This window comes from Abramis brama (genome assembly GCF_963993115.1).
Source record: "Abramis brama genome assembly, chromosome: 13".
Lineage (NCBI taxonomy): Eukaryota > Metazoa > Chordata > Actinopteri > Cypriniformes > Leuciscidae > Abramis > Abramis brama.
In genome coordinates, this window is record NC_139975.1 from 15,563,628 (window position 1) to 15,580,886 (window position 17,259).

Below are 17,259 nucleotides of genomic sequence, written 5' to 3' on the forward strand. Positions count from 1 at the left end.
CAGTCCTGTTCCAGAGCATATGATGATAGTTCTAGCCCACACTGTTTTTTTAATGACCAGTCCATTCTGTGCAATCTTCCTTAAATTGAACTCTCCACTTGATTGAATCTAGTGCCATTTTACATTAATTTCCATAGCAATTAAGATAGTGAGTGCAAACAGTGCTTAGCCATAAGCTCTTGCAGTCTAAATAAATAAAAACATCAGTCATTTGATGGTAGGATGGACTGACTTGGAGATAACTCTCTGGAAACACATCAAGGGAATGTATACATCTCCCACATCTTCACTGTGGAGGATGCACTGCTACACTCCTAATTACATACTCCTCCATCCAACCTTAATTAGCTGTGCTTTGCACTGAACCCCAATCAATCAGTCACGTTTTATTAAAGTTAGGCAGGGTTTCGAACAGGCCTCATCATGGAAACGATAATTAAACTGCACAGAGACAACCAAACTTCCAATAAAAGTGTTTGATGGATACTAATGTGAGTCAATTTCTCATTTTTGGTTAATAAATATTAATGGTTAAAAACTGTTAATGCGCCTATGTGACTTTGCAGTCTGATTTTGACCATTCAAATATTTTAACAGTGGTGACAAGATAGAAAATTACTACTTTGATGTTTTTAATTGCACTTAATTGGCTCATGTAAACATTCTAATTACTCATCTCAAAGTGTGACCACTCTTAATGCAGGTTTCCCTTAGCAAACACTAGCACACTCCTGAACGACTGACGCATCAGACCAAAATAGAAAACCGATAAATAATGAATTATTTTTCTTTCATGCGTATACTCAATGCCCATTTTGCTGGCCTGATGAGAGGCCTTTTCCCCGGGTTCCTCTCGCAACTCTGTAATAAATCCCAGATCTCAGCAGCTGCCAAAAATGTCCTGGCAATCTGCACATTGTTACTGTCACACTACTGCACAGCCATATCCCTGCTTCATTATTTAACTTAGCCAAATCTCCCCCCACAGTCAGCGCCAAAGTTATACAGACATTTTAATGAATTGTCAGCAGCTAATATTCATAAGATATTGAACTTGCAGATCGCTCATACAATAGGACCTAATTAACAACAGGTCCAATCTCTTGTGTAAATCCGTTGTCACCTCCGTAGCTTTCATTGAGTGCTTGTGTGTGTGGAATGATTGATGGGCCGTCAAGTGGTGGACCTGGGGATTATTTGACTTCTAAATGGAATAGCCGATGTACTTACCAAGCATACTTTAGCTAAGCATTCACATAATGCACCTCATAGCCTTGTACTCCAGTTATATCAGATGAAATGCACATGATTATCCTTTGCTTGAAACGTTATGAACACCAGCTACACTAATTATTGTCTATTTGCTTTTCTGTCTGGGATGCCCATCCTGTGATAACTAGATTACACAAGCTCCAGTTTGAAGATTTCAGATGCTCCAACACCTGTGAAGAGATGACCAACCCCTGCCAGGACTTCAGATGACGCCAACTCTGAATCAACATGCACCACTGCCAAATTTTTTATATATTGTAATCATTATGATCACAACTTGCCTAAATGAATGCATGAAATTGGCTAACTGCATGATTTGTATTATCTTGTAGAACTGTGCATTTTTGACATATGGACATTACTTTGATACCTCTGATAACAGATTACTCAGAACTGTAATGTAGAAACATGCATTTTTCTGTAAAGCTGCTATGAAAAGATATGTGAAAAGCGTGAAAAGCACACAAATGTGAATTGAATTCAATTACTACTGCAGGGCTTGACCTCAGACCTTCCCAACACTATTGAGAACACATTATAATATTATGTTTTCATGGAACATCCTTATGTGAACTAATCCTTATGTGAACTAATTTAACCATATACTGGATTACGCCATCATTACAGTTCTAGGTTCAAATTATACTGAAAGTAAACATAAATCAATTTAGTGATAAAAATCAATCAGTCACATTTTATTAAACTTTAACAGGGTTTGGAACAGGCCTCTTCATGGAAATGATAATTAAACTGCACAGAGACAACCAAACTTCCAATAAAAGTGTTTGATGGACACTAATTTGAGTCAAACAATAAAAACTAAATAAAAACCCTGGTAATGTGCCTATATAAATTTGCATTCTGAATATGACCGTTCGTATATTTTAACAGTGCCGCGGTGACAAGAAAATGACTACTTTGATACTTATAATTGCATTTAATTGGCTCATGTAAACAGATTGTAATTACTCATTTGAAACAGCAACAACTCATAGTGTAGACTTTCCTTAGCAAAACTTACAAAAAAACATCTAGCACAAAATATTACTAGCACATCAATCCTTATGTGAACACATTTAATATTTATACCATACCATAGAGTGCAACAGTCTGGTTCCAGAAGAGAAAAAATTATTAATTTTCTCCACAGGGATATCCTTGTTGATATATATATATATTTTATTTTTTTATTTTTTATTATTATTATCCTTTCAGTACATTAGCAAGGACAAGATAACATCAGTGCAGTTGACTGCATATTTTCAGCTTGTTTTATTCATATTTGTCCACGTGACCACTAGATTTAAAGCTTATTATCACAAGTTATCGCATAAACAAGATAATTTGAGAAGAATACTTTCATTATTCAGTGACATACTGAAGAACATTAGTAACAGCCGTGATGGACTTGTTCAAGTCCATTATGTCAGATGATGTCTGACTATAGGGAGATGAGTATGACGGCTCATACTAGGCCAGGGTTGTAGGGGAAGGTCACCCCATAAAAGGAGGAGTGCCGGCTTTAAATCACATCCCTCATTGTTGGCTGTCTTTTATCCGACATCCTTGGAGGTCATCATGCGAATGCGGACAGCTATCTCATAACTAATGAATATCCATTCCAGTGTCCTCTTCTCCGACGAAGCACCTCCTCACAGCTGGCTCTGAACGGAAGGTCAAGCAGCATATCACTGAAGATAAGACTGTGCGATCACAGGTGGAAAACAGATAAAGAGAGAGAGTGGGGGATAGAAGGAATAAGAGAGAAAGATACCCAGGTTTGTGCCGCTAATAAGCCTGGGTAACACTTTGATATGGGTCAGGGTCACATTGCACTCTTTTTAAGATGAAATAAAGATGGAAAAAACTAAAGAGAAAGAGAGAATAGCAAAGGTCTGATCACTCTCATCCTCAGAACAGCTCAAAGCAGAGCCATAAAAATGAGATGTACTCTGACTTTTTCACCAGTAGGCACCTGTAGATTCTTGGCCCAATGAGAAATAGTATGATTGTGGTTGCCTCTGAATTGGCTTCATGTTAAAATATTCACATTACCAACTTAACCCCGGGATGTGAATATCCAGCATGCAATTTAGTCCAATGCTGACCCCAATCAAACACTGATTTTTTTTCATAGTACAAAAGTCATTATGTGCTTTTTCAAGTAGGACATGATGCAATAATGGCTAGGGACATCCCACTTATGAGAGAGGTGTAAAGAAAATCTACTTAAGCAGAATATATATGCTGCCTCATACTGTTTGTTACCAACGACCTCCCTTATGTTGTATTGCGTGCAAGCTCGGTTTCTAATTGTTTCCTGTTAATGAACCTGCGGTTTCAAGTGGCAAGTCTAAGCAAGTCTGCAAACAACTGGTATTGCGACTAATTTTTCCAAGCAGCAAAATATAAACCCTTGGGATAAGGAAGAGAAAACTCAAGTGAGACAGTGAAAGATAAAACGAAAACCACGCTGTGTGATGGAACAATGTAAATGCTCCATTTCATGACAAAACAACTCTTATGAACCGATTCTTCTATCAAAGACTCACCAAAAAAGACAGACTGACAGACTAACTAACTAACTAACTAACTAACTGTCTGTCTGTCTGTCTATCATCAGCAGTCACTGTTGATAAATCTTTATTGAGTGATTCTGTAATTTGTCTTCTTTTATTTTAGAAGCTACTTTTTTGTTTGTCTGGAGCCCTGACCTTAATTATAGTCCCCTTTATAGTGGACCACTAAAAATGCTCTTTTCATCCTCACGTCCGTGAACACCTTGACAGTCTATTTCCCAATTCAAAACAACACAGAGATAAATCGCATTACTCACACTTTGCTTTGCCAGAGACTCCCACCGTCAGGTTGAGGCTAATGGAACTCGATTTGCAGGGGTCTGGCAAAAGCCAGAGAATGACAGCCAACAGAGGGTCAAGACTGAGATGGAATGAGCGTGTTTATAAGAAAGAGATCAGAGGAGGATGTTGTTTGGGGAGGTGGATGGTAGGAGTTTCTTTAATGCTCCAGCCCTGAGTGGATAATGGCAGTCAGAGTCTGTCTTTAGCTCTCTGCCTGTGGAGTGATTGATATGAAAAGAACTACAGAAGCGGCATGGTGGCGGCTCCCTCTGCCCTCGCCCACACGACATGCACCGGTTCCCCTCTGCAGTCAGCCGGACGACACTGATGGAGAGGAAGGGCTGGTGATGGCGGGGCATTACAACATGGCCCCTCAGGACAGACCTCCCTCCACCCTCCATCACAGCAAGGTTCATCTTCTTCACCTCATCTTTCCATCTATACTCATCCATCAATCCATCTTATCATCCAAGGCTTTACGAAGTGGCGTGATTGTAATTATGAGGTAGAAGTAAGAGGTGGACACTCTCTCTGTCAAATCACTATCATTATCATCATCATTAAGATGATTTACCATCATTATAGTGTTTTTATACAACAGTTCTAATTTGAATGGACAAGAGGAATTCCAAATGATCAGTGATGATCTTTAGCATAACACAACTTTTCAGTATTTTTCTATCAAGTTTGTTTGTGTTTGCAGCATTCAAAACATGCTTCCAATCCGTGCACTGTTGGCAAAACATCATCAAATCATCAAAACAGTTGATCCTGCTATGGCTTCCTTTTGAGTCACTTTCTTTGGCGGAGCAAAACTAAATAATATGCAATAATATATATTTTTTTATTTCTAGTGTTTATTATAAAATATTAGCATCAAAATTCGGAGATATTAAGATAAAAATATGACATAAAAAAATCTAAATTATGGCATAAATGTAAAAACTATGAGAAATGTCATAATTATAAGATTTCTGAAATTAATTTCAATGCTTCGTTGTGTTGTCTGACATCCAGTACGAGCTGGTGAACCGCCGAAGAGAGACTTTCAAGCAGCTCAGATGCGTTTCAGTTGTCATTTCAATTATTGCAATTTTTTTCTCTCATCATGCTCATGTCTCATCAAGCTCTCGTATTGCAGGATACTCGCACTTCCGTCATTTCTTCTGGTCCTTTTTCCTCTTGTTGCTTGTTTTTATTTTTAGATAATTTTAAGATACAAAGTTGAATTTCTGGCATGAAAATTACCTCAAGTCAAAATCATCAAAAAAATGTTGTTTCTACTCGTATCGTAATTATGAATTACCACAGCATGAGGTTTTTTTTCTTTTCCTTTTGTGGTGGAATAGGGCTAAGGGATATACAGTGTATATATATATATATATATATATATATATATATATATATATATATATATATATATATATATATATATAGTGAGGAAAATAAGTATTTGAACACCCTGCTATTTTGCAAGTTCTCCCACTTAGAAATCATGGAGGGGTCTGAAATTGTCATCGTAGGTGCATGTCCACTGTGAGAGACATAATCTAAAAAAACAAATCCAGAAATCACAATGTATGATTTTTTAACTATTTATTTGTATGATACAGCTGCAAATAAGTATTTGAACACCTGAGAAAATCAATGTTAATATTTGGTACAGTAGCCTTTGTTTGCAATTACAGAGGTCAAACGTTTCCTGTAGTTTTTCACCAGGTTTGCACACACTGCAGGAGGGATTTTGGCCCACTCCTCCACACAGATCTTCTCTAGATCAGTCAGGTTTCTGGGCTGTCGCTGAGAAACACGGAGTTTGAGCTCCCTCCAAAGATTCTCTATTGGGTTTAGGTCTAGAGACTGGCTAGGCCACGCCAGAACCTTGATATGCTTCTTACAGAGCCACTCCTTGGTTATCCTGGCTGTGTGCTTCGGGTCATTGTCATGTTGGAAGACCCAGCCTCGACCCATCTTCAATGCTCTAACTGAGGGAAGGAGGTTGTTCCCCCAAATCTCGCAATACATGGCCCCGGTCATCCTCTCCTTAATACAGTGCAGTCGCCCTGTCCCATGTGCAGAAAAACACCCCCAAAGCATGATGCTACCACCCCCATGCTTCACAGTAGGGATGGTGTTCTTGGGATGGTACTCATCATTCTTCTTCCTCCAAACACGTTTAGTGGAATTATGACCAAAAAGTTCTATTTTGGTCTCATCTGACCACATGACTTTCTCCCATGACTCCTCTGGATCATCCAAATGGTCATTGGCAAACTTAAGACGGGCCTTGACATGTGCTGGTTTAAGCAGGGGAACCTTCCGTGCCATGCATGATTTCAAACCATGACGTCTTAGTGTATTACCAACAGTAACCTTGGAAACGGTGGTCCCAGCTCTTTTCAGGTCATTGACCAGCTCCTCCCGTGTAGTTCTGGGCTGATTTCTCACCTTTCTTAGGATCATTGAGACCCCACGAGGTGAGATCTTGCATGGAGCCCCAGTCCGAGGGAGACTGACAGTCATGTTTAGCTTCTTCCATTTTCTAATGATTGCTCCAACAGTGGACCTTTTTTCACCAAGCTGCTTGGCAATTTCCCAGTAGCCCTTTCCAGCCTTGTGGAGGTGTACAATTTTGTCTCTAGTGTCTTTGGATAGCTCTTTGGTCTTGGCCATGTTAGTAGTTGGATTCTTACTGATTGTATGGGGTGGACAGGTGTCTTTATGCAGCTAACGACCTCAAACAGGTACATCTAATTTAGGATAATAAATGGAGTGGAGGTGGATATTTTAAAGGCAGACTAACAGGTCTTTGAGGGTCAGAATTCTAGCTGATAGACAGGTGTTCAAATACTTATTTGCAGCTGTATCATACAAATAAATAGTTAAAAAAATCATATATTGTGATTTCTGGATTTTTTTTTTTTTAGATTATGTCTCTCACAGTGGACATGCACCTACGATGACAATTTTAGACCCCTCCATGAATTCCAAGTGGGAGAACTTGCAAAATAGCAGGGTGTTCAAATACTTATTTTCCTCATTGTATATATATATGTATATATATATATATATATATATATATATATATATATGTGTGTGTGTGTGTGTGTGTGTGAATAAATGTGCATCCGGCTTTGGAAAATAAATATTTTTCATTCATATCACCTACACTGGGAATGCCTAAACAAATCTTCAAATGCTTATGTATACGTGTGGGATTCCATCAGCAAAGAGAACCTTGGAATAGCTGGAGACTGCAAGCACTGTTCCTAATCATCACAGAGATGTGCAGCAGTAGGCTAATCTCATTTTAACATTACATACAGTGCCTGCAGTTATGTGCCTTCCTCATAATGCAAACCACAAGCAAAAGAGAGGTGGAGTCAGGCTTAACGGAGAGATATGGTAAGCAGAGGAATGGGGTAAATAGATGGCCTAGTCCTACAATATACACAAGCTTTGAGTGATTAGCATTAACATTTATGCAAATGCCTCTCAAGTCAGCAACCGACCTTCTGTCGGAGTCATTGGCCACACACTGAGAAAAGCAATAATGCGCAAACAGGTTGTCCTTTCAAAAAATATTCATAGCCATGGCATTTGCTTAGGAGGAAAACAAGGTATATCTGGAATTTCCACAGAGAAGTTCCCCAGTGTCTAGGTCATGAATTAAACGTATTACTTATTCCAATGCGACAGCAGATGTATAAATAGGTCTTTCTATTTCTCTTTCCCGTGACGCTCTCCCTCAATGAGGGACTGTGCCGTTTTTAATGTTATTTTCTCCTTTATATTTTCAAGCTATCTCAGTTTTTCTCTCTATCATCACATATTCAGCTGCCTTCGGACTGCCTGGCTGGCTGGCTGCAGCAGGTGAGGGCTTATTTCAAAACCCCATCATTAGACACTTCATTTGCTTGCACGGAAGAGCCAATATTTACAGTTGGTGAAGGCGGCCACTGTGCTGTGGAGTAAAACCTCTGCTCTATCGGCCTAGAGGCTGATAACACTGACCCTCAGTCAAGCACGGTAAATCCTCCTCATGCACACAGCAGCAGTGGAAGGAAATGAAGAACTCTTCAATAAATAACCCTTGACAAAAAGTGCAGCAGAGTTTGAACTGCTGTGAAACTTTTACTGAATGTATCTTAGTTTTGTTGATATATTTCTCATGAACTCCAGCAGTGCGAAGCTGTCATTTTTGAAAACACTATGTCATTTCATTCAGTTTAAAAGTAATAGTCTTTTATGGTAAATTTTAGAGTTTGCTGCTGTAGATTAGTTGCACTTGAACAGGTTCAAAGGAAATCAAAAACAGTCATTCTGTCATCATTTATGACTTAATGCTTCCATAGACAACAAAAGATGATGTTTGGCAGGATATTCATGTTGCTCTCAATGCCTGCATCACAGATGTCAAAACTGTGGCGACACATCTTCATGTACCATATTCAAATAGTATACTGTTCAAAGGTCTGGGGTCAGTAAGATTTTTCTTTACTTTTCTTTTTGAAAGAAATAATTACATTTATTCAGCAAGGACACATTAAATTGGTCAAAAGTGACAGTAAATACATTTATAATGTTACAAACAATTTCAAATAAATGCTGTTCTTCCTGACTTTCTATTCATTAAAGAATCCTGAAAAAATGCATCACAGTCTCCACAAAACTATTAAGCAGCATAAACATGGTTATTAATAAGAAATATTTCTTGGGCACCAAATCAGCATATAATTATTTTTTTAAGGATCATACTGATCTAATATAATATATAACATTTTAAATTGTAGTAATATTAAAAAAAATATTACTACTTATTTTGTATTTATTGTATATTTATTTACTGTATACTGTATTTTTTTATTGTATTATACCCTGTCCATAATCCACATTAGAAAAGAGCAGTATCAACACTAGGCTATGCGAAAGTTTACACGACAACAATGTACTAAAAACGGAAAAGTTTTTCATGTATAGATGACAATGTTGTAAAAAAACAAAACAAAACAAAACTCTGTATAATTCATGCCAAGCCAGTAGTTGGCAATGTCACTTTGTAAAGAAACACTACACACATATCTACACACATATAGACTGAACAATATGCATGCGCATGATGTCACAAATTCATTTTGAAAAATTCACGTTTTTGTAGCTTACACGGAGACAATAACGGTATCGTTTTCAAAAACTTGCACTTTGAAACCCATGTTCAAAGGTTTGCGTTTTCAGGCTCCCAAAATGCTGTTGTCGTGTAAATGAACAGACAAAACGCATAAAAAGTTTTCCATTTTTAGTTGAAAACGGTCAAACGGACCCTAAATTTCTCATTTGGTGTTACAAGGAATAAAAAAAATAGGTTAGCAACAACATGAGCTAATGATGGCAATTTCTGGGTGAACTAGCACTTTAAATGCTGCTAGCTTTGACTTTCAGAATGATTTGTGATCTACAATTTTTTTTTTTTTTTTTTACATGATTTATTGAAATACCCGATTAGTTAAAAAAAGCCTTGCAACCCAACAAATCTCTGGGGTCCCAAGATATTTGCATGGCATCACTGCACGGTATGGATGTGGCATATGAGAGCCAGTTTTATAGGGTGTTTGGACTCTTAGGTCCTGTTGTGTGCATGTCGATCGATGAAACCCATGCTTGGCAGTGCCACTGGCACGATACGAAATCCAATGGGGTTAACGGGGCTTTATTCTCCCAAAGAACAAATGCCACACATTAAGAACAAGCTGAAGAACTTTAGGAGAATTTAAATTCTGCCAGGTCTGCTAAGACTGAAGAAAGAAACAAAGCTTTTCAGCAGCTCCCTGGCAGTGGACATGTGCTGAATCAGGAAGTTCACTTGTAGTTGTTTGCAAGATGGTGGTACAATGTGGTAAACGTGTTCCCCAAAGAATGGAGTTAAAAAAGAACACATTTTTCAAAGCACTTTCCCTCATGAAATAAAAAGAAACTGTGTTAATCAAAGCTATTTAAAGCCACTAAAAAATCATGAAGGACAGTGTTTTACAGAATGTATTTTATTGTAAAGCTATAAGGAAGGAGTACTTACAAGATAGTATTTCTTTGATTTGCTCAGCAAAAATAAAAGACAAATTTTTTTCCCCTCTTTTTTTCTTCCTCATCGTGTTTAACATGCGGATATTGATAAGAACATAATGGAACAAATAAGGACTAAAACTCTTCAAAGCCACTATTTTGCAAATAACACAAAACTGAGGAAAAAAATAAGACTCATAAAAAGAGACAGTAAAACTTTAAAATAGACTAGAAGCCAGTGAATGGCTACTGATGACATTTTAGACACAGGCACTCCTTCGTGCCCCCAACTCTCATTCTAACACATTCTACTTTTAAAAATATTTTACAATTTCACTTTGTCTTTCAACATGTTCTTGTTTTTGTTCTCTTTTTTTTTATTTTTTTTACATTTTTTTTTTTAAAGCCACGTTATTAGCATGTACATAAAACTGTACAAAGAAAACAAGGCATCACAAGCGTTTCGATATAAATATAACCAACACTTAGGCTACAAACTTGTACTTCCTGTAATTATCTATTTAAATGGTGGCTGTTCTTTAGTTACATACTGTAGAGTTTTTAATATCGAGATCATATGAAGGCAGACGCCCACAAACCGCTAAAGCACTATCAGTTCATTTCAGAGCCAAAGTCATATAATGAAGCCACTCAGCCACCGCTTCACAAAATAAATTACCGATTTCGTTTTTAATCTTTTTCGCGGGGTAGAATGATGCTGTTTACTCTCTACTTCTATTATGTGCAGAGATGCATGGTGAGCCTCATTATGCACGGTGACATTACAACACGATGACATGTTCGTTCATAACTCCTAATACCTGGACAAATGCAGCGGGTGGCTCTGCTCCAAAATGAGTCCATGTGTCAGACAAAGAACTGATTCTTAAGTCACATTGGATTTGATTGATTTCCATGTAATCAAATATACGATTCAGCACAAATGAAATAGAGCTTACAGTAGGATGAAATTGAACATCAGTCATAAGCAGGCCCACATGGAATCTGTGCCGGCAGAAAGCTCTATAGATTTTCACAGAACTGGAACGCCCATTATTTAAAATGCCATACACATCATCCACCCCTTGTGTGTTCGTTTATTAAATATTTGGCTAATTTGATAGAGCTTAATCGGTAGCTGAAAGCACTATTTAACCCATTTTACCATGTTCAAATCCATTGCGCAGAATTTGTTTCCTTCAAAAATCAAGGCAATAAATGAAGATTCCATTTGGGCCTGGTCATAAAGTAGACAAAAGCCTAAAAAAAAAAAAAAAAGGATTGCAGTGTAAAGTATCTGTTTTAGGTACAAAAAGGTGATTGTTCACATTATTTGTGCATGACTGTGCTGCATTAGACATCCTCATAAAAAAAAAAAATCAACACATATATGTATAGAATAAATAACTTAGCTGTAAGAGTGTTAAAGTGTGGAAGCAGGACAGATTTGTATTGCTGATAACAAAACTGTTTAACAGGGTTGTGTGAACGTAACTTGAGCTTAAAAACAACTAATTAGAGATTATGCTTGGTATAAAACAACAGTAGTTCAATAGTTCAAAATAAAATAAAAAGACTGGTTGAGTATACATTTTTGAGCCACAGATTCACTCAGACTTAGAAACTGTCCAAATAAATTCAAAACAAAAAAATGACAGAATCCCACACGAGTAAAACATGTTACTGTCAAACAACAAACTAACAGCTACAATTGCATGATTATAACACTAGACCATTTTCCCCCTTATACAATGTTTCTTTTTCTTGCTTTTCACCCTATGACAATTTTTTACGCCCAGTGTATAAGACATGTTTTTTTGTTTTCCATCAGATTCTCTGCACCACAGTCCAATGTTTCACACAGTAAGAACCATTTTATTCAATGAGATGCCACAACACAATTTGGCCATTGAAAGTCCTAGCAAAAATTAAAAAATAATGTGTAGAGTTTAAAATGCCTTGCTTTAAAGGTAGTGAGCGGATCCCTCTGTGTACCTACACTGTTACAGAGGTGTGCAAAGACGCACACGTTCACATACACTCCGAGTGATTTGACCTATCAGTATCTGTGACAGTTGCTCTCTGGGGATAAACTCCAGGTTTTCCCAGAGGGAGTGAAAGACTGTCTAACTGTCATACAGCATTTGAGGTCGTGAGCAGCTTCTGTTTGTCACTGCAGGAAACGGCTCTAAGGCCAGTAGTTGCTGGGATGATTAAAAGAACAGGAAGTTCTATGTGTACAATGAAGTATGGTACTCAGCAATTCTTGTTTAAAAAAACGGTGTCGCATGACACACAGGGACCAAAGAGCCAGTCAAACTGGAAATACGTCTTATTTACTTAGTCATTCAAGTGTTTGGTCTTCCAGTGTTAAAATAAGGGGGTCAGCTGTGAACTAAATGAATTCACACTCACAAAAGGAAGTGCAATGTCTGAAGTGTTACACCAAACATACCTCACCTGAGACAACAGCCTTTCGCATTGGGTCATTTTGTCTGTAGTTGTTTTTTTTGTTTGTTTTTTTTTTCTGTAAAGGAGACTTTATCGCATACTGAACCCAAAGCACAGATCTCTGAGAACGTTGAATCGACACCTACAGAGTTATAATCACCCTTTTTTCACCGGAGTCGGTAAGTGGCGACTTAGCTGTATGACATGGTGTAAATTATAGTGCACTTAGCGTGTGTATAGCTCAGGCCTCGAATACTCATTATAGCTTTTGCTGACCTGCGTCGCAACTGAAGCAATCCCTGTTACCGTCAGGCGCTATTAATAACGGCCCTAAATGAACTTCCTGTAAACTTTCTGAAAGACCTTCCTTTTAGATGTGCAAATGATCATTTCCAACAAAAGCTCCCTGGTTAGACGAGTGCCAGTGTGACATTGCGGTAATAGGTTAGCACAATTTAGACGTTTCTAAGCTTGCTGCAGGAGTCTTGTTATGTCATATGCTCAAAGTACACTTAAAACAGAATCTCAGATGTTCTAAAATATACTGGATTTGTTGAATACAACTTTAATGTGGTCAAACACGAGAGAAATGTTCTGCTGTCATGATTTTTGAACTTGTCTATCTCTTGTGAGCATTCATTTGACAGGATCACCACAGAGTAGAGCAAAAATCTCTGAAAAAACCACACATCTACACAACAGAGTTTGACATGTCCGAAAACAAGTAGGCTATTGCACAGCACATGGACAGTTCAGTTCATTTCTTTCTTTCTTTCTTTTTTTTTTTTTTTTTTAAGCTTTTTTCTATTTTTGTAAAAGTTGTTGCTCCTTCCTAAGGATTGGACATGTTGAACAAAGCTCTTCCAGAGGGCAACTCACCTAAAACCTCCTGGTATATTGTCTTCTTATGAAGCAAAGGAGCATTACAGTCACTGGGAGAGCTTCCTATGGGAACCGATGAAGCCTGTCAAATTTGTCTGAAATGACAAATGGCATCATGCAAACCTGCTGTAATTCATTTGTTTCCGTTGGATTTTGCCCCAAATTCCATGTTCACGCGAGTCCCATGAAGTCATACTGTAGAGGCTCATACTGTGGATTATCTTTAGCATTCTGTGGTCCAAAACTGTTGTCCTTCTTTTACTAAAATGGAGGCAAATCCTCTGAGCAATGTTCCTTCTACTACCATCAACAGAAGGAAGTCGCGGCTACGTGGGTCTGTACAGCTAAATCATAAATCAAAACTGTTCTGTCAGACGTGTAGTATTTACATCACTGTACATTAAGAAAAGAGTTTCCTATGAAAAAAGACAAATGTAAGAAACAATTACCCTTCAGCAATTTAAGAAAGGTGAATATGTTTTCTCTTCAGTAAAGTATACATGTTGAGAATGTATTTCACTCTTGGATTGCCAGTATTTGGTTTGCCAGTTCTTCTAGCTCAAGTTCATAGTAGACATACACACATAAGGGAACAAAAAGGTACTATTTGGATGTGTAGGTCAGTGTATATGTTTTTAGGTAAGCATAACTAGTCTGATCATAAGTAATATATATATATTTATATATATAAACAAACAAACAAAATTCAGAATCAAATAGGAATATAACCTTGACATTAAATTATCACAATGTTCACTTAAAAATTGTCCTTACATTCTTTCATTAGATGTTTACATGGGGATTGTGTTCTTCATTTTATATTCACAAAATTGTTTTCTATTTTTTTTTTTTTCTATTCGGCTTCCAGAGCCTCTAACAACGTGCAGGGTTGTATAAAACCCCAAGGGTTTTAAAGAAGGTCTCTAGCTGTTTTGTGTCAGCCATTAGGATTATGGACGAGGGGAATGGAGATGCACGTCGAGACGTCTGTGTAAATCGGGGTCTGGTGGTGTAGTAGAATTAGCAGGTGTTCTGAAAACAAGGCCTTTTATCCTCTCACAGGCATTGCTGATCACAAGTAAATTGGATCAAATGTGGAATCGAACCTAGGCGGATGACAGATGAATCACAGGTAGATTTCTCTTTTGGAGCCTTGGCTGGAGGGTGTAGAGGCAGGGACGTAATCGGCTGTCTGACTGAGGGGGATCTCCTCCCGGGCGCAGTCCTTGCCGGAGTCGCCGCCTGTAGAATAGGCACTAGTGTAGGGAGGCAAAAAGCGAATGCTGGCCACTTTGTTGCTCCCGCCTCCGCTCCGCTCCTCTCCGTGAGGCTTAGAGCTGCTGTCAGCCATCAGACGCTCCTGACCCTCCCTCTCCTGGTAAGGCACGAAGGTGGAGAGCTTGGGCCCACTCTTGTCACTCTTGGTGCGGTTGGGTGAGGGCTGTCCGGGCATCCAGCAGGAATCCGAGTGGCCATATTCCGTACACTCGCGCGTGCATTTTCCCGTCATGGCCACGTCAGGTAGAGGCCTCAGATCTGGAAGAAATGAGAACAGAACGATGAGGTCATTTTAATACATTTAAAACAATTTGTGCAAAAGGTGCGTTTACTCATAAGAGTCACTTTGCGATTCAGAATACACTGGTTGCGCTGTATGCTTTTGATTCACTACAAGGAACAGACTAATAAGAGTAATTTGGGAATCAGGATCCACCATTTGTGCCGTGTTTTTTTAAATTGAACTACACTGGTCTTGCTGTGTCTCTGTGTTGAAGTGTCATTGAATAAGGAAACTCTGTCAGAGTATTTTTACAGTAGTATGAAATTCCGTCCACATTCATTTCAATTCACATTTATTTATATAGCGCTTTTCACATTACATATCGTTTCAAAACAGCTTTAGAGACAAAAAAAATGCATGTTTCTACATTACAATTTAGAGAAATCATCTGTTATCAGAGGTGACTGTGTCAAAGTAATGTCCATATGTCAAAAATGTACAGTTCTAAGATAATACAAATCATATAGTTAGCTAACATCATGTATTTACTGTATTTAGGTAAAAACAATGATCTCATTAAAGCAATTATTACAAGTTGATATCATAATGATTACATATGGAACATTTGGCAGTGGTGCATGTTGATTCAGTAGCCTATTTTTTTTTTTTAAAAAAAGCTGTACTCGACACTAGTCAGTATTAAACATAATTCATTGACTAATCCATTTCAAATGACAAATTAAACAAAAACCTTACTATTTAAAAGCATAATTGAGATCATCCCAGTTTTATTATGAAGCTTCACTTTTGTAGTCAATCAAAGCTGCATGCACGAACAACTCTACAGCCTATTCTAACCCTTGTTCACTGTAACCAATCAGTGCAATGGATGCTAATCTTCACTATAAAAGGTTGTTGAAGCTGGATGGCATCACAAGAAGCGAAAATAACGGTCTGATCTGCAAAGGTCAAACTCTCTGACTGGAAAATATAAATGCAAAAACTGAGCCTAACCTTTCCTCTCAAAGTGACATTAGATTAGTTTGATAGTGTGCATGTGAAAAGAGGGCAGGCAGAATGGCGAGTTCTAGAGGGGAAACATTTATTTCCTGAAATGTCTCAGCTCTATGAAAGGCCTGTGATTTGAGGCAGCGGATGCCATTAGTTTGTCCCTTATATTGGACCATCACAGAACACACTTTAAGAAATCATTCTCTTTTTTTTCATTCACACATTCTACACTTTTTTTTCTGAGATAGATAGATAGATATGATCCAAGCTATAAAAATAGTGTTTAGAAAAAAGAGACTATACTGAGAGCCAAACTATATATGCCCCCTTTTTGCTCTTAGATCTTATATTTCTCTTTTACTATCACTCAGGGAAGAATATTCAAAGTTTGGGCTCTGAGAGACCAATAGAGACCTTCGTCTATGGCATACGGCACCTGAATCCCTCTCTCTCCTTTTCTTATCTCCTTCCTTCGAGTTGCAGTTAACCTCAGGAGTGTTCCCGCTGAGCCTGAAGGCTGGAGAGCTGGCCCTGCACCACTGCCCCTATCACCAATCACTCCCAATCCGGCTCTCTGGCACTTTTTTTCAGCTAATTAGATTCTGTTGGCCCCTTGTCACCATAATAGAATGGAAATTATTTCCAGATGAGTATCTGACATTTGGTGCTGTCTAAAGTAAAGAGGAAAGATGTGTTAAGACTGGGCTCTGTGCGTTTTCTCTGCTCTTCTCCTCTGTGATGGAGGGCTGGCACAAGAGATTTGCTTCATGTCATTTTCATTCAACTGTCGTGCCCCTGGGGTGTGATATGGATGGAAATATACATACAAGGTCCAAGCTGTTTTCTGATTCCATGTCCAATTGTGCAGCTGTCAAAATGTCCATTTGACCATTTCATTGTAGGTAAGAAGTCCTATTCAACATGCAGATGGATGATTTTCATATGAAAGAATCATAATGATTTGATCAAAATGGCAGTAATGAATGAAATGACCATTGTGTGTGTTGAAAAAAAAAAAAAAAATCAGAGGCATGCTATCAATCAGAGGCAATTATTTCCCATTTAGCTACTATTTTATGCAGTTTATGTATATTCAGGGTAGACTCAGGGTTATAAATTGAATATATATGTCTACTGTGCGTGTGTGTGTATAACTACTACTACTACTACTACTACTACTAATAATAATAATAATAATAATAAATAAATAAATAAATATATATA

General features: G+C 37.9%; 1 protein-coding gene across 1 annotated transcript in view; it reads right to left on the bottom strand.

Moving 5' to 3' along the window:
- Positions 1 to 8,640: 8,640 nt before the first annotated feature.
- pcdh1b (protocadherin 1b) overlaps positions 8,641 to 17,259 on the bottom strand; it is a 163,807-nt gene continuing 155,188 nt past the window's right edge. Inside the window, exon 5 of the mRNA XM_084132322.1 lies at positions 8,641 to 15,059. Within this exon, the coding sequence (XP_083988448.1) occupies positions 14,650 to 15,059 (410 nt within the window). The 3' untranslated portion in view covers positions 8,641 to 14,649. The remainder of the gene's footprint in view (positions 15,060 to 17,259) is intronic.